Raw genomic sequence first — 19,611 nt, 5'->3', positions numbered from 1 at the left:
CAGGAGCAGCAGTGCGTAGCACATGCTTCTTGATTAAACTGGGGTTCGAGCCCGTGAGCCACCAAATACGGAGGATGCGGAAAAGGTCAGGGAATGACCACCACATATCCCCGGAGCAATATGGCCTTAGTTGCTAATGCTCCTAAAAATCAAATAACAACAACAACAACTCTCTTTACAGCATGAAACGCTTTCTTTATATCCAAAAATGCCATCCATAATTCTTTGTGTTCATAACACTTTTCTATCAGTTGCCTGAGGCAGAAAATTAGATCCACCGTCGATCTGCCAGGCCTAAAACCGTACTGTTTCTCGGCCATCCTGTTTTCAATCATTCCTCTTATCTTCCGCTCTAACACTCTCTCATACAGCTTACTTACATGTGATGTCAGTGTGTTGCCTCTATAATTGGAACACTTTTTCCTGTTCCCCTTCTTGAACAATGGGATGATCAAACTTTCTTTCCAGTCCTTCGGCACCTGTCTCTCATCCCAGATCTTAATATCAGCCCTATACTTAGTATAGGGCTGATATTAAATTCCTAAAATAAATAATTCCAATCTCAAACAAAATATCACTTATTAATTAAATATAATTAAAAATATACTAAAAAAACTCGCCCAACATGTACAATCAAATAATCACTACAAATTTTAACAGTTATTCTCTCACACTAGTTTTGTGAAAATGTAAAAAATACTTTACAAATACACAAAAAAAAATCCAATACATATTACATGCTCAGAAGCTGGTGATTGACTGTAACAGATGAAAGCTTGCGGCCTCACCAACAGCACGCTGGCGACAGACAATGCCTTACATTCCAATCAGGAGGTATCCTGTACATTGTAAGGGATACCTCTTGATTTGCAACAACAAAGTAAACAGTTGATTGCCAATTTTAATTTTATTTCTAATTATATTTTATACTTACAATAAAATTTACCTTCTCACGGACCACCTATAACCAACTCAGACCACTGGTGGTCTGTGGACCACAGGTTGAGAAACACTGGCATAAAGGAAAGTGCATTACCCAACATTTGTCATATGGGTTTCACTTGTCATATGGTATTAGATACATTTGAGGTACTATATTTAACTGTAGTGCTGTCAACGTAATGTACATTACATTCTTGTTGATAGTGAATTAAATATACTGTATTATTAATGTCTGAAATATACTTGAAAGTGTCTTTATAATTGTTAAAATATGTACCGATTTTATTATAAGATGAAAATACTAAAGTGAGATCAGTGCTGGAAAATGCGTTTTTGAGTTGTCTAGCTAATTGACTATAATATGGGCGGATTATTTTTATGTTTGTAACAGACTATTTTTTTCATTATTAGGCAATTTTCATGTAGAGTCCACCATTTTCTTATTTTCACACCAATTAAGTGTAAAATATTGCAAACTTCACCTTCACTGCAAAATGTAAGTGTTTGGTTTTTGAATTGTTATACCTGGTTTTACAAAAAAAAAAAAAAAAAAAAAAAAAAAAAATGCTGAGCATATTATTTGGCCAAGTTTTTTCTACAATTAGTTATTGTGTGGAATGAAAGCAACTTTGTTTTATGAGAAAAGTAAAGTATTGTTTAGCTTACGAAAAATGTAGCAGTTCTTGAGAAGGATTTGATTTTATTCCTGTTGTAGAGTAAGTTTGTGTTACTGCTATTTATTTCAGATCAACCATCATTGGAGAAAGCATAAGTAGATTAATGGAATTTATGGGATTTAATGTACTTAGGCTGAATCACTTGGGAGACTGGGGAACACAGTTTGGAATGCTTATTGCTCATCTGAGAGATAAATTTCCAAATTATTTAGAAGAATCACCATCTGTTGGAGACTTGCAATCATTTTATAAAGTAAGTTTAGTTGCATGAGATGTTATTTTGTTTAATATTAATTTAAGAAAATGAAAACTTGTTTAATACTTTGACATGACAACATAAATCAGAGAAGTTCAATCAGTTATTTTTTGACAAAGATGCAATCGTTAACCACATTTAGGAGTCATGGGCTGGAACTTCAGCCATTAAGTTTATAATTTATGTAAACCTAAACACAGTGCGTAGCACACACTTCTTGATTAGACCGGGGTTCGAGTCAGTGACCACCAAATACGGAGGATGCGGAAAGGTCAGGGAATTACCACCGCATTTCCCCCGAGCAATATGGCCTTAGTTGCTAATGTTCCTGAAAACCAAACAACAAACCTAAACATAGAGAAACTCTTTTTTTATATTACTGATTTATTTTATTTTGAATATTGATACATAAGAGTGAACCTTGCTAAGTTCAACCTTAACTGCACACAAATTGTTATATATTTTTTTTTAGTTTAGTATTTTCTTTTTCATACGTCATAGTGATATTACCACATTTCTTCCTATAGTAATATTAAAATTAATGTTTATCTAGTGATTCTTTGTATTAGTAAATAAGCACAATTTGCAAACATAAAAATAAATACATAAGCAAAAGGAATAATGCACTAGTCAATAAAAAATATATATATATATATATATATATATATATAAATAAATAAAGCCAAGTGAAAGTTTTTGCTTTCATATGGCTAATGTAGGGATTCATGAATATATAACATTCTCCTGGATATAAGGTTTTAATAGCACTGGTGATAACCAAATAAAGTACATATTTAGGTGCTTTTTTTTCCATATTTTTCTCCCATATGCTGTTTTCAATTTTTTTTTTTTTTTTTTGTATTAAGCATTAATGTTTCTTTGCAGGAACCAGTAATAATCAATCATCATGGCAGGATGCCATCTCCTATGATGTTGTTCTGTTGTTGATATATCCTGAAGAAACCTTTTGCCTTGTTTGTCTAAGTACGAAATCAAAAAGTGTATTTGTAGGGATATTCGATAGCTCCACATTGTTTTCTAATAAATTAGTTACTAATATTTCAAAGGTTTCTGCTTTTTCCTCCAGTGTCATAAATTTCACGTCTATAATGCATCTCCTTAAAGGATTGCCATACATATCTATTCAGTGTTATTTAGTTCTACTATTAGTATTAGTAGTGGCAAACAATGCAAGAAAGAAAGAAAGCTTATAAAGCAACAGACAAAAAAAAAAAAAAAAAACACTTGCCACTGTCACTCCCTTCCCCTCCAATAATTTGTCTAGTTCTTCCTTGAATCTATTCAAACTACTCACTTCACAACAATAGATGGAAGTTTGTTCCACAGTCAACCACCCGCTTCCTGAAGGAACATTTCTGCAATCATCCTTCCTCAATTTGAATTTATGCCCCCTCACATGCATAGTCAGTGCGAAGGAAAAATGCCATGAACCTTGAGATTTTTCTCAATCCATTTAACCCCTTCCCGGAACATTTTTTTTTTTCCCTGAAAATGTGCCATAACGGATTGACTTTTTTTATTTTACAGATTAAAAGTGTGCATCATGCAAATACTCATTTTATAGTTTTTTTGTATTTTTTATAATTTTTTTAGTAGAAAATACATATGAGTAAATAACCCATTTGGGCTATCCCGGGTTGTCTCGTGTATGCCAAAAAGTTTGGAAATTATACAGATTTTTTTAATAAGTTATCGCTTGAGCTTAAAGAAAGGAACAGAAAAACACTCTTCACTATTCATTATATAAATAAATTTAAAAAATCAAGTGGAACGAACGCACAAGCAGTAACCTTCCACCACAAGCAATAATCGTAAACTAACTACATTCTGACACACGGCCTCTGCAAGTGGATAGGCAAGGTAAGCGTCGCTTACAGATGGCAGTTCAAGAGGGTGCCGAAATATTTTTCAATATAGTTTTCTAATTGGTTAATGCTTATCAGTATGCAGCGTTGAGGATAGCAAATTTTATTTTGCTTACTGGTGACACATGGGAACACCCACTACTGTTCTGACATCGCTGTACAATAAGTAAATATAAGTAAAATGAAAGCCAGTCGTCTGCTGCCAGACATAAGAAAATCTCGAGAAATCATGAGATTTAACTGGCTAATGCAAAATTAGCCAGATAAATGCCCGAGAAAATACGTTCAATCCTAAATTTGGAGGCATTATTGTTTGCTTCAGGTATTATTGTATCCCGAGATATTTCGCTTAGTTCCAAATAACTTTTTAAAACTAAAATCGAGATATCTTGGGATAATCCATGAAGGGGTTAAAGCTTTAAAGGCCTCATTCTGATTGCCTCTTTGGTGCAATTTGCAGAATTGAAGCCTATCTTGATAAGACCATCCTTTTGTTCCCTTCACTAATCATGCTGCCCTTCTCTACACCATTCCAGCAGATCTACTCCTGAAATTTAGACCTCCAGACTTGTATTTTGGTGAAACTAGGAATTGCATAAGAGCTTTCTGATAATTTTTTTTTTTTTTTTTTTTTCAGCTTCAATTAACTTAATTTTGGAAATTGTGTTTTAAGTGGTTGAAGCTATCACCTGCTTTAACAAATTTCTCGAAGAACTCTTGCTTTGTGTAAATGAAAAGAAACGCCCCTGGATATATGTCATGTTGTCTTTTCCAGGAACATAGGAAGCAGCAGCATTTTGTAATAACTTACTAATCCAGGAATCAGTGCAGTGACTTTTAAACTGCCACAGATCTGTCAATCAGCTTTGTAATTGGTGGCACTCAGTATTAGGGAAATGCTTTTGTACATTTTTTTATTTCATGCTAACAGTGTGAACGTCAGGGATTTTTGGTTTTTTATTGCCATTATGTACTAAAGTTGCTTTTAACCTGACCTTAGATAAGTCTACAAATAAATGCCATTCATCAGAATTGTCTGAACACCCATGTTTTGCACAACACCAGTAATATTCAGACATTGATTCTTTCTTTTCATAAAAGGACTCAGTTGTTGGTTCCTGAATACGCTGATTTTTTTTTCTTCACTAACAAATTTCACCGTTGTAAACCATAATTTCCAAAGTTTGGCATTATGCTTTGAAGTTCATGTGAAGTCCATGTGATTGAGTTTGTCTTGTTTTATCAGATAAGATGCTTTTTTAGCACTTTTTTTCAGAAATGCATAATGTGTTTTCTGAAGTATGCAATTATTTTCTCATTGCTTTCTTCTTCCTCTCAGTTAGTTGGTAAAGAAGAAATTGACAGCCCTTCTCCATGCAGTACAGTTTTTAATGTAGATAAAAACATAAGGGTTTACAATACTTTGCTTGTTTTTAGTAGAAAAGTTTAGCTGGAAATTTTCATCATACCAAGGTAGTAATCATAATTGTTTTTAACTTTTGCCACACCATTGAAACAGCAAAAGGCTTAGATTATAACTTTCTTTTCAGGCATTGTTCCGGGTTCATATCATCACATGATTTGTAGCATATATGTGGAGCCTAGCATATCCTTATTTCCCTATTGTGTAGCCAAGTACAAGCAATTGAGGCTGTTTGGTAAATTTGCAGTATATGTACTGAAAAGCTACATGCAGAATTTACATGACTCCAGTTCTTTTGCTTGTGGGTGGTTGTTTTTTCAAAGTTAATATAATATAATTAGGTCAAGTTAATATAATAGTATTATGTACTGTAAATCAGCAAAATAAGTCCTCAATATTTTGTTGTTCCTCCTCCTCCTCAAGCTGCAATTACAGCCTTGCAACGATCTGGCATAGAGTTAATCAACTTCTGAATATATGGTTGCCCAATTTTGTGGTACCACACCCTTACAGTGCTCTCCTGCAGCTGAATCTTACTTGTTGGCTTCTTCTGAGCAATTTTAGACAGCATTATGTACCAGCAATTTTCAATAGGGTTCAAATCTGACTGTTGCTTGGCCAGTCCAACACAGTAATGCCAGCATTTCTGAGGTATATGACTGCACTTTAAGGGATCAAGTTAATATAATAGTATTATGTACTGTAAATCAGCAAAATAAGTCCTCAATATTTTGTTGTTGTTCCTCCTCCTCAAGCTGCAATTACAGCCTTGCAACGATCTGGCATAGAGTTAATCAACTTCTGAATATATGGTTGCCCAATTTTGTGGTACCACACCCTTACAGTGCTCTCCTGCAGCTGAATCTTACTTGTTGGCTTCTTCTGAGCAATTTCAGACAGCATTATATACCAGCAATTTTCAATAGGGTTCAAATCTGACTTGCTTGGCCAGTCCAACACAGTAATGCCAGCATTTCTGAGGTATATGACTGCACTTTAAGGGAGGAAAAACGAGGGAAAACATCAGTGTATGTTTTAAGCCTTGTGAGACAAGAAAACAAACTCTTGATTAAATCTAAATAGCATGAAACTTATCAATTTTGCTGTGTTGCAAGGTGCTGAGTCCTGTTTAAAAATGCAGTTTTGGACATCTGTGTGGTGATCCCAAATAACTGGTTTCAGCCACTCCTCCAAGATAGCAGTGAAGGTTTCTGCATTCACCGTTCCGTTAGTAAACTTAATTCGTAAACCCCTTTGCTTGTTATGCATCCCCCAGACCATCTGACTGGCAGAGAACTTTACAGTTGGTATTGTGCAGTCAGGATGGTACGCCTCTGATTTTCGTCTTCTGACATATCGCTTCCTATCTGAGCCATGCAGGTTGAATTTCAATTTGTCAGAAGAAGATGACTGTGTTCCATTGCTCTTTTGTCCATGAAATATGCGTTTTAGCCTAAGAAAGTCGCTTCTTCCTCATTTGTTGGGTAAACAAAGGCTTCTTCTTGGGCCGATAGACATGCAGACCACATTCCGAAGGCTGTCTTTGAATAGTTGGTGCATTTCTATTTGAATGAGCAGCAGCCTAGAAAATAAGATGCAGGGTATTTCAGAGACTGCTGGGAGTCATTGTGGTACAAGTAAACACATGGGTTGTGTTAGGGTAGCAAAGAATAGGAACAGGTGTATGTATACTTGCGTATACACCAATGCTAGGAGTTTGGTAAATAAATTTGATGAATTTGAGGTGTTGGTCAAAACATCAAAGGCAGATATTGTTGGGATATTAGAGATGTGGTGTCACACAGATATAAGGAATGCAGAACTGGAATTTGGGGAGTACAATGTGTACAGGAAGGATAGACAGGATAGCAATGGAGGAGGGGTTATGCTATTAGTTAAGAAACACATAAAATCCAAAGAAGTGCAGACAGTCAACATCGCTGGACAGTGTGCAGTGTCGAGTCAGTTTGGTGTGACATAAGCACTGGGAGATTAAAATTGAAAGTAGGAGTTATAGGCCTAATGACTCTGCTGAGTATAATAAAAAACTGTACAGGGAAATAGAGTGGGCCAGTAAATCAGAGAGTCTTATAATGGGGGATTTTAATTTCCTAGATATTGACTGGAATTTGTGGGTTGGTCACTCACACACTAGCAAGGCCTTTGTGGATTTATTGGATGATTGTTTTCTACATCAGCATTTTCAGGAGGCAACTAGAGGGAGTAATACTCTTGATATGGTTATCAGTAGTGATTCTTCATGCATTAAGAATCTGCAGATAAATGAACCACCAGGCGGCAGTGATCACAGTGTGCTGAAGTGGGATTTACTCAAAGAGATAACTACCATCAGCGGTAAAGGGAAGGGTTTTTGCTTTCGTAAAGGCAACTGCGGTGGTCTGAGAAATTATTTAAATTCTTTACGGTGGGACCAACTGATGATGGTACCAACAGAAAATTCAAAATGGGAAGCATTCAAAGAATTTATCTTGGAAGCTACTAGGCTTTACATACCAAATAAGAAATATTGTTCAAGGTTTAAGCCTAAATGGATGTCAGATGAAGTAATGAGACATGTGGCAGAGAAGAAAAATGCATGGGCTACATATAAATTGGGTTGGCATGGAAGCCGATGATAAATATGAGCTGGTCTGTAACCAAGTCACAAAGGAGATTAGGCAGATTATGAGAAATCTTTTGCAAAGGATTCAAAGAAAATCAGCAAAGAGTTCTTTGCCTATATAAACTCTAGAAGGAAAGAGATGAATCAGATTCGTCCACTGAATATTTATAGTTGATGAACGGTTGATGATCCTGCTCAGGCGGCTAACAAACTAAATGAGTATTTTGCATCTACATTCACACATGAGGAGTTGTTCAGGGAGGAATGGTAGAGCTGAATTAAACTCTGGCAGTGAGCTAGATGATTTTGTAATAACTGAGAGGAAAGTGGAGGAGAAATTGTTGAAGATAAACATAAAAAAGGCACCCGGGGTGGATGGGATCTATCCAGTTATATTAAGGGAGGCAACAAAGGAAGTAAGCAAACCCTTAGCCATAATTATGAGAACTTCCTTGGACTCAGGGAAAGTACCCATGGACTGGAGATGTGCAAATATAACCCCAATTCACAAATGGGGACACAAGTAATTATAGACCTGTTAGTTTAACTTCTGTTCCAGGAAAATTACTGGAGGCACTGGTTAAAGAAGCACTGCAGGATCATCTAGAGAAGACTTCAGTTATAGTTCGGACACAGCATGGTTTTGTTAAGGGGAAGTCTTGTCTGACCAGTTTGATTGGATACTATGATGTGGTCACAAAGGAACTGGATGCAGGGAATAACTTTGTTGTATATTTGGATCTTAGAAAGGCTTTTGATACTGTTGCACATGGAAGACTGCTGCACAAATTGGAGCTGTGTGGCATTGGAGACAAATTGCTGCTATGGATAAAGGGATGGTTGAGTGTGAGAAGACAGAGAGTGGTAATCAATGAACACTGCTCAACGTGGACTAATGTTATTAGTGGAGTTCCTCAGGGTTCAGTGTTGGGTCCGTTGTTGTTTTCGGTGTTTATAAATGATATTGATGATGGTACATCAGGCTTAATGTCCAAGTGTGCAGACAATATGAAGTTTGGCAGGGTTGTTAAGGACACTAATGACAATACGCTGTTGCAACAGGATCTTGAAAAGTTGAGCAGATGGGCTGAGAGATGACAAATGAAGTTTAACATTGACAAATGTAAAATACTACATATGGGAAGCAGTAACTGCAGAGTGACATATCAACTTTGTGGTACTACACTGACAGTGGTAGAGAATGAAAAGGACCTGGGGGTAATTATGCAGGCAGATATGTAGTTTTCTGAGCAGTGCAGACGGTCTGCAAAAGTAGCTCATGGTGTCTTGTCAATGATATACAGTTAATTTTCTAGCAGGGATAAGGAGGTGATTATTCCCTTGTATAAGGCAGTGGTCAGGCCACACCTTGAGTACAGTATACAGGACTGAAGGCTTCATTTTAAGAAGGATGTAGAGCTGTTGGACAAGTACAGAGAAGGGCAACAAGATTAATGAATGGAACGAAGGGTTGCTCTTACGAAGAAAGGCTTAAGTTTTGCAAATTACAGTGTCTGGAGACTAGGCACCTGTGAGGTGATCTGATTGAGGTGTATAAAGCCTTGAATGGTTTGAACATGCTCAATGCTGATGGGATTCTTCTTCTTGCTCAGAATAATCATCTGATAGGGCATAAATTCGTATTGAGGAAAGACGGTTGTGGGATAGATGTGCGGCAGTTTGCCTTTAGCCAGCGGAACTATGGGGAACCCTAATTCCGCTGGCTAAAGGAGGAACCCTGGAGGAGCCCCAAAACTTTAATAAAATACATTGCGAATATTTGAACATAAGGAACCATGCTTACACCTACACAAAACAGGATACTAATGAGTGTGTAACACCATGTTTACAGAAAAGGCTAATTCAATACCTTGAAATTACTGTCTGATGCAATACCTTTGCTGCTTTGTGACAAACAAAATGACTGTAATCAAACAATATCTTATACATTTCACTACAAATGTTACTTTTTTTAAGGTTATGCAATTTTTTTGTCTGCTGCTGTATATCTTTAATAAGTTATACCTGCATTTAGTATTGATTATAGTAGTACCTCAGTTAATGCATTGTCTGTGAATGAAATGCCTTTATAGTGAGGTTAGCTATAATTTAAAAAAGTAAAAATAATAAAATAATAAAAATAAAAATAAACAGTAAATTTACAGAATACACTTGTGATGTTCGACTTGTGCCTTTATAACTCTCTGCTGCTGGGAAAATTAAATTAACTCAGATTTATGCATTTTCTGCTGTCTTTGGTGTCTTAATTTTTAGTTTGGATTTAAGACTTCAGTGCAATTCAGTTTCTTTCTGTTTTTTTTTGCAAAGAGCACAAATAAAAAATTGTAATTTCATTAAATTATTTATTTGTTGTTATTTAGTTATTTATTTGTTGGTACTTTGTCATGTCTTTCCTCTTGTACAGCACCATATCGTCTCGTATTGGCAGATTTTGGAACAATTTTTTTTTTTTTTTCATGGGATCCTTCTCTTATTCAAGGCATGGGCCTTGAATAGCTTACTTACTAATTTTGGTGGCATTCCACTTATTACTTAGAGCTACAGAGAGCTCTTAATAGAGATACAGTCTGTCCTCGTATAGCACGATAGTTGCGTTCCTAGAAACCCTCGTGCAATGCAAAATCGTGCAATATAAACAACAGGCCCTATGGGAAAAGTGGGGTTAGGTGCCGACCACCCAAGATTGAACACACATTTGGAACCAAAACATTACCAAACACAATAAATAATCGGGTAATTTTAATCGTTATAAAATACTTACGTATTTTATAACAATTAAAATACGTAATAAAAATAATATTATATTATAATAAAGTATTTTTAGTATTTTTTAATACTAAAAAAGTATTTTTTACGAATAAAATACGTATTTTATTCGTAAAAAATTTATTATATTAAATAAAATAGTCGTAATAAAATACTTACGTATTTTATAATACGTAAGTACTGTATAAATTATAATACGTAAATCGTAATAAAATATTGCTAATGCTTTTGCTTCTATCGTAAGCAAACTTGCTTTTTGTTTGATTTTCTATCCAAAGAGATGACAGCCGTTCCATCTCTTCCAATTCTTTGTGTCTTAATCTAATGGATTTTAATTACACTTTGAGTTGTTTCCGCTATGAAAGTTGTTTTTATTTTCTCCGCATTCTTTGTAATTCTCGGCGTTGCCTCATTTAGGTCTGTAGCACGTGCAATATCACATGGTCTTTCATTTCGCTCAAAGCGTTTCACAATTTCATATTTTTTCTCTATTGACAGAAGCGGATTGGCCATAAGCCTTATGGGGGAAACCACGGTGGGCCGGAGGCCGGTGTGATTTTGGCCATAAACCGTAGTATGAGGCCACTATAAATTTTCCCGGGTAAGAATTTTTGATCCAGTCCGCCTCTGTTTATCGATATTGCTTTTTTTTTTTTTTCTCTCTGAATGTGCAGTGTCTTAGCCAGTACGCTTCCTTTTCACACCTTTTAAGTATTTTACTAATTTTTAGGGAATAAAGCACAATTACAAAATGAGGAGGCACCCTTGATATACATAAACAAAGCTGCGCGCGTGTAGCAACTGAATAAATAACACCGTAAAGGCCGAGATACACTATTAATTAACACCTCGCATTTTACTAAAGCACATTTTTGGAGGTTACTACCATAAAACAATAAAAACAATTTCCAGTTGCGTTTCTGCTAGTGGAACCTGTTATAAACTGGTAGTAAACTCCATCTAATTGCATTTGCGATTATATGGATAGCTGGAATTGTGTTGGTTTTTACGTTATTATGGTGAAATGTGTTTCCCCTTCACTGATATAAAACACATAAATACATTTTCAGAATCTTCTTCATTCCTATCGTGTTGCGTTCAGTTGGGGTGATTCCGCGTTCGACTGCCATTTCTTGTAAACACAAAGGCGAGTCGTGTATAAGCGAATTCGGTTCGTGTTATATAAGATAACGTTCCTCTATTTATAAATCGTGTATGATCGAATTCGTGTAATGCAAACACGTGTTATACGAGGACCAACTGTACTTTAATTATGGCCACCCACTGTGTGTATATATATATATATATATATATATATATATACAGGTGACCCCCGCTTAAAAACAGAGTTCCGGAAAAACAGAGCGCTAAGTGAATCCGCGATAAATGAGCACCGCATTCCCATAAGGTAACATATGTATTTGTGAGTTGCAGTCAGTGCCATAGGATATTTCCTAATCAATAATAAATGGTAGTGAAAAGATGCATAAATGTCAGTCAAAATATTTAATATTCAAATATTTGCACATATAAAATATTCTGCATTACATACGTATAATTATGTTGTAACTACTTGCGTATCAAAAGTAAACTTAAAATTCCAATTAAAATACTGAATTTAATTGATTTAATTTAATGGATGAATTTAATCATGAAAAATGTGTGGATTTTGAGTTGAACTTTTGCCCTCTTCCATATAAACTAAAAGGGGTATTAATTTTAAATCCCCTGCAGCATTCCCCCCCCCCCAACAGTAAAGTCAACCGATCCTTCGCCGCTTTGAAACTTGGCATGTTTTTTTCTTTTTTCAATATGAAACTTCTTTTAGGCATTCGTTTCCACAAAAGTCCTGCTTCATCTATGTTAAAAACTTATTGAGAAGTATAACACATAATATCCCTCTTCGATAATTTTAACAAGTTCTTTTTTGAAAGTTTCAGCTCCTTGATCTGCACTCCCTGGATTTTAATTCTATTTTACCAGCTGTTACCAGTTTTAAATGGTTCCACATTTTTTTTTTTAGGCGAGTTTTCTTCAGATCATCATATTGGCTAATCTCTTTCTCTCTCTCTCTCCTTTTTTTTTTTTTTTTTTTTTTTTAATATTTAACTTAACTGAATTCTGCATTGGAATATTATCTTCAATAAAATTAGTTAGTCTTTCCATTTCAATTCTAATAGCCGGCCTAGTCCTAGTTGCTTGCAGTGGAACAGCTATCTTTCCCGCTGCAAAAATTAATTCTTTATTTTTTTATAATTGTTCTTACAGTTAAAGTTGCGAGTCCTAAATTATGGCGCACATCCGCTTGTCGTTGACCGGAATCGATTCGCTTCAAAACGTCTAATTTGATTTTCAAATTCAGTCTTTTTCTTACATTTATAGTCTTCATACTGCACACAGACGTTGTTGCTTTTTCATTCTTTTTTCATTCTTCGAAAATGTAACTGCATTGGTTGAATTAATTGTGATACAATGTTCAAGTAAACTGTCCGTTTCGCACGATGTCTAATACGGTACTGATTGATGACTAGACTTCGGATAAATGCATATAACGCAAATATTACAAGCAGTATACTTGATAATTTTTTAAAATGTTGATCTCGGAACTACATAACAAGTCACTGTACTGCAATTAAATTAGCGTGCGAGAAAATTTCACTGAGCGTGGGAAAATTTCTCAAGTCGGCGTGGGAAACGTTTTAATGCTGTTTTGCTATTCATTTTCAAGCTATCGACTCCATCAAATGAAACGATTTCGTTAAATATGCCAAAAATTCAATCTGTAAAAGAGCGTTATAGTGATCTGTGACAGCATTATAGTCAGATACGGGTTATAATATAAGAACAGTGTTATAGCGAATCAGCGTAAAGCAAACCGCATTATAACGGGGGCCTGCTGTATATATATATATATATATATATATATAATTTGAATAGCTATTGAGGTGTTGATCGGTGTTATGATATGTGTGTATCCGCGGGAGTGTCTTTAAAAATAAAAATATAGTAATAAAAAATTAATATTTTGTTAATAAACAATTTATGCACTAGTCCACCCATGATTCTAAAGAAAAAAAGGTCAGGTTAGCCCTTCCACTTTGGGAGGGGTTAAGTGGAGGTAACCTGATCCTTTTTCACCATTAGAGCATATTATTGAAGAACAAAATACAAATACTGTAAAAAAAATAAATTTTTTGTTAATAGACAATTTATGCACTAGTCCGCCCATGATTCTAAAGAAAACAGGTTAGGTTACCCCCTCCAGTTTTTGAGGGGTTTAAGCTCCCATGGGATTCCAGTGGAGATAACCTGACCATCTTTCTCCATTATGGAAAGTGTTCATTAGGGCAAGTAATACTAAACCAATGTTATCATCTGTTTTGTTCACGCACCAATCAGCACATCATTTGCCATGCCTACCTGTCAATCAATATATCATTTTCGACTTCTACTCCCCACTGTTAACACCTACCATCTGTTTACCGAGTGAGCAGTGCTAGAGTGCGGTATCGGGAAACTTAATTTAGTTAGCAGACATTTCCATAGTTCTCGTGTTGGCTTTCTTTACCCTCACCAATGAAGAAAGTGATTCAAGAGAGTACAATTTTGAACAAAATGCTTGCCTTCAAATGCAGTCAGATAGGAATTTTTTATGTTACTCTAATACTGTCTAGTTCAGAGGTTCCCAAACTTTTATACCTTGAGCCACCTTAAAATATTTTATAAATTTCACACAGCCCCCAGAGTTCCATAACAAGTGCAGATAAACAGATTTGACATAATTTAGCTGTGTATGTGTACACATACTTTTATAAATTAATATATACTTCAATGCATTTATTCTCAAAGAAATAAAATATGAATAATAGAAATAAATAAAAAATGCTTCAAGAAAACAAGTGCCTCCCCCCCCCTCAAAAAAAAACAAGTGTGCCCAAGGAACCTCCTGCCTTCAAGGCGGTTCCCTCACTTTGGGAACCTCTCTGGTCTAGTTGTACAGCAGATGTGAAAGGCATTTCTGAAGTTCCCTTTATGATGGTGCTAGAAAGCAATGATTTGTGAGAGTAAACTGCCATTAGACATGACACTAATATTTACTGTCAATTGTAAATAGTGATTTGTAGTTGTTGATGTTATTGGTTGAATTAGTGATGGAATGAGAATAATTACCTGTTTAGATCTCACTCCATCTTAATACAATACTCAGGAATGATTATTACCTCAACCTCATCTGTCATAGTCTTCTTCTGAAAAGCAACTATTAAATAAAAAAACTTAGAACAAGAAGGCAACAACCATCTGTGGTTGGTGAAGCATTACTTATTTGATGTAGTGCAATATATGGTAACTTGTGAAGACAGTCGCAATATGAAATACAATTAAATTGATGCCTTTCACACCTGTAGTTTACCATTACGAACAAAGGATTGTGTATTTACACTGAGAGTTCTATAGTAAATTACAAGTTCGTAATATATTATGCCTTGAGCATTTATTTTTATTAGTAATACTTACCATATGTATGCTGCACTATGACCATAGTTGCTGATGTGCCTAAAAAATCCCCAAATGAACAAACAAGCCACCACTTATAACTAAGGTATTTGTGAGCGATTAAAGTATATACAATGCTAACCACTATTAAATATTTTTGTACAGGAAATTCTTTAAACACCAGACTAGTGTCCTTTCTGTATTTTGCAGAAATAACTTTATACACATTAAAATTTTGAAGTTTATTTTCCTGTGTTACTCTGCTCCTAAGTTTCTAACATGGTGACTTTGGAATTGGCAGTTTACTAGAAATCTTTGTAGCAGTTATATTGGCTACTAGCACACTTTAACCATTTTGCCTTTTGGTCTCTTCCCTTTTCTTTAGTGCCATTAATATTCAAAGAAAAGATATACTTAATGGCTTTACCTCTATCTTCACTTGAGCCTTAAACTGTAAACAGTTCTCTTTCTTTAATAAAACTGAAATACAGATATTGATCCATTAAGGAATTGTTAATGTTGGATAATATATGTGCATATCCTTCTGAAATTTTATCAATCAGTGACTGGTACTATTAAGTGCCCTGTTTTTTACTTTGTAATACTACAGCTCATACTTTGATGATTCTGAAAGTGAGCAGGGTATAAGAGGAGAAAAGAAATTGGGAAGTTGCAAAAATGATAATAGGAAAAGTGCTATTTACAGCTGGCTGCAAGTTGGAATGATTAAAGCAGAGTACAATAATAAATTTATGGGAAAAATCTGTTAAATGATGGGTATGATTTTTACAGAATCAAATAGTCATAGTAAATTATCTTCTTCTATGTACTTTGAAGTCAAAGTAAATAAATGCTTCTTTTTTATTGTATATTTAACTCTTATTTATTTAACTCTTATTTTGGTGTTTTTAATACATGCATATGCAAAGTAATTGTTTTTATTGTCGATTATATGGGGTACAGATGGTCTTGAAAAAGAGCTTTTGATTTAACAGATATTTTGCAATAATGGACACCTCCATCAGTCTGTAAAATTAAGTTTACTGTAGATAAAAATATAGTAATATATATAAAAGTTAATGGTTACTTTTTGAGTATTGCAAAGAAGCAGACATTCCTTGTTTGCCATTAGTTTAGCCTGTTCTTGGATCCTGCCAGCAGCTGTGGAGCACAATACATGTGGTTTTGAAGAATGTGCAGAATACATTGGTGTTTTATGTCATCATTGTGTAGTGGAATCAGTATTGTATATGACTTTTCTATCTGAGTTGGGTCTGTCCATTGATCTAATGAATGTTAATGATAATGTCAGCAATAGTAAAAATGAACATGGTCATTTTAGATGTTTGACATAGTGTAGTTGAAATATCTTATTAATTATGTTGATCCATTGATTAGGTTCATTTCTACTCCACATTGGTAGTATCCATCTTGTCATTTTTATGCAAAATACTTTATCCTTTAATAAAGATAATATTTGATAATGGGTAATAGCTTCATTTTGGAATTAGCATTTACATTTCTGAACTGATGGTTGGTATGTGCGTTGCACGTGTTAATTAAATTTTACACAAGCTCTAATCTCTAAATTTTATTCTCTGTCTAGGAATCCAAAGTGAGGTTTGATACAGATCCAGAATTCAAGAAGCAAGCCTATGCATCTGTTGTACAGCTACAGAAACATGATCCAGAAATTCTGCAAGCATGGAACTTGATTTGTTGCCAGTCCAGTAAAGGTACATGTTTTGATTGTTATTTTTGTTAAATATCGTCTTTACCTATATCTATTGAGCAAACACAATCTTGGGAATATCTGTAGTAATGGATAAGATAGTTCATGAGTTTTTTTTTTTTTTGTTTCTGGTATACATGATCAAATCCTGATGTAAAGCATTGTTTTCCCGCCCCCAACTCCAGAACTGTAGGCCTTAAATTCAAATTACAAGGAAAGAGGTTTAGATTGGATTGTATGGCATTTTCTTTTAGTCAGCAAGTTGTTAATTGCTGGAATAAATTACCTCAGTGAAGAGAGAAATAAATTACCTGCATGAAGAGAGAAAGACAGGTAGTAGAGGAGTCAAGCATGAAAGTGCAGTAATGCACACACATTTGAGTGAATTGTAGTTATAGCTTGAGACTACTAAATATGGTTAATGATTGCATACATTAACCAAATATTTAATTGTAAACTGTTCTGACCTAGTGGTCATGCTGTAGTATAAACAAGAACATTTTAAGGCTTGATCATGGTCAAGTGCAATAATGCACATGTTTTTGAGTGGACCATGGTTCTAGCCCATCTTCAGCCTGTGTGACTGCATACCACAGTATAAAAATTTTTTTTATCTCTCTCTCTCTCTCTCACACACACACACACACACACACACACACACACACACACACACACACACACACACACACACACACACACACACATCTTTAAAATCCAGCATCCTCAGGGATTGAGTGGTGCCAGATTTTAGAGGTATACCTACTGCTTGAGCAAATTTTAGAGGAACACTTTTTTCAATAAATATTAAGTACTAACAACAACTGAACTTATTTGCATCTGTGAATATTTATAATAATAACTTGGCCTTTCATCTTTTTTTTTTTTTTTTTGCAGGCAACAGGATTTAAACTATATTGATTATGCAGTGATCTTAATTTTCACAGCAGAACAAACTTAACTTTCTAATGAGTTGCTCTGGTACTGCACTACTTTCAGTAGATGACATTAGCTATATTACAACTTTGAAAACTCTAATATTGTATATACTGCATGACAGCTCATACTGGACAACTTTTACAGGTGTTCTGTCTGCATGTTCTTACTAGAAACCACTTGCTGTCTAATGAGGGGCCAATTGCTATTGTAACAGGCTGACAATTTTAAATAAATGCCTAATTAATGGCTGATTTAGAGAGGTTAACTGTTTGAAAGTAGTTCAAGGACAACTCATTGGTCTTTTTTTGTGTAGGTTTTAAAGAAAAATGTGTTGTTGAAATGAGTGCTGGATTATTTTCTTAATATTCTTGTATTATTAAGCTATATGCCAAATACTAATTTTCTTATTCACTTCAGGTCATCCCAGTGCCATGCATATACACTTCACACCATGCTCAATTGGGATGCATGTGAATAAGGACACCACATAAAATGACACCATAGCCTTACATTCTTCAGTTACCTGAGCATGTATAAATTGCACAAAGTCTCTACTGTCTTTGATGGTAAAGTTTGAATGTCCTACAATAGGAGATATCAGTTTGGTTAAAAATCTAGAGACTGCCCACAAATGATACAATTGATCTAAGTGGAATCCCCACCTTATGAATTTTCGGTAGGCCATAAAATCTAGGTAACAGGCATCCCATGACATGGTGTCCAATAGGTGTCCTTGGAGATCTTCCTGGCCTTCAGCCAACCCTGCAAGATTTTGTTGACATGTCGTTCTAATCCTACCAAAGGATTCCTGTGGGTAACTTTATAAGTTGACCTATCATTTAACAGTCCAAGGCTTTGTGATGGTAATCTACTTTGTTTGAGGATCACAGTTGACCTCTCTTTTGCTTTCAGGTAAAACAACAATGTTGGCATCCTGTCTTAACTCCCTAAGAACCTTCCTGTGGATTGTGGTGAGATTAGAAGGAGCTATATGAGCCTGGCTCAAAACCACCGAAGTTCTAGTGTATATTTCATTAACTATGCCGGCCAGTAACTTCTTCACTGGTCTTTAAATACCCATAGCTATTTCTGCTATGGGGGAGGGGGGGGTCAAGAGACCAATGCAAACTTTACACCTAAATTCAACACATCCTCTTATTCCTTAGTTAAACGTTTATTGCTCACATTGCATATGAAATTGCAACCAGAATTCTCATTTCTAGTATTATTATGCTCATCAGCAGCCTTAATCTAGCAAACTTATTGACTTTCTTCTGCCTATAGACATCTGAAATTCAAGCTGTTTTGGCTAGCACCATCCTTGTAGTGAGTAAAATATATGTAGGCACCAAACAACTACTCAAACTATCAAATGACATGCCCTTGCATAGTTCAAATTACCATGTAGTTTTCCAATCCATTGTTCAACCCCTTATTCTGGCAAACTTCACAGCATGAAATAGATAACCATCCTCAAAAGGCATTTTAATATCATTTGGTCTCACTCCCCATGAATTTTGTTCATGGGGAGTGAGACCAAATGCTTAGCACTAATGAGCAAATCTCAAATGCTATCTCTACCTGGCTTCACAAACACTTTATCATTAAAATTCTTGGATGCAACATACCACAGAATAGCCACTAATTCTTCAAATAGGCTTCTGGGGTTGGGAAGGTTCTGACTCATAATGGACTACACCAACCATATATGACTGAAACTTTATTAGCATAAATTAAAACAGAATAATAATAAAATAAGACAGGATAAAATCTTGTAAAAATAAAATACACTAACAACTGTAGAGTTAAAAGCAATAAAATGATAGAATTAAATATATGAAATATTAGTATTAAT

At 35.0% G+C, this 19,611-nt stretch overlaps 1 protein-coding gene across 1 annotated transcript in view; it reads left to right on the top strand.

The window, feature by feature from the left end:
* The window catches only part of ArgRS (arginine--tRNA ligase-like protein), a 222,813-nt gene that overhangs the window by 109,562 nt on the left and 93,640 nt on the right, over positions 1-19,611 (top strand). Inside the window, exons 6-7 of the mRNA XM_090379871.1 lie at positions 1,689-1,872; positions 16,695-16,824. Of these exons, the coding sequence (XP_090235997.1) occupies positions 1,689-1,872; positions 16,695-16,824 (314 nt within the window). The remainder of the gene's footprint in view (positions 1-1,688; positions 1,873-16,694; positions 16,825-19,611) is intronic.

This window comes from Mastigoproctus giganteus, chromosome 8 (genome assembly GCF_048544385.1).
Source record: "Mastigoproctus giganteus isolate SK-2022 chromosome 8, ASM4854438v1, whole genome shotgun sequence".
NCBI classification, from domain to species: domain Eukaryota; kingdom Metazoa; phylum Arthropoda; class Arachnida; order Uropygi; family Thelyphonidae; genus Mastigoproctus; species Mastigoproctus giganteus.
The sequence above is the reverse complement of the archived record's forward strand: the minus strand, read 5'-3'. Positions and strand labels throughout refer to the sequence as shown.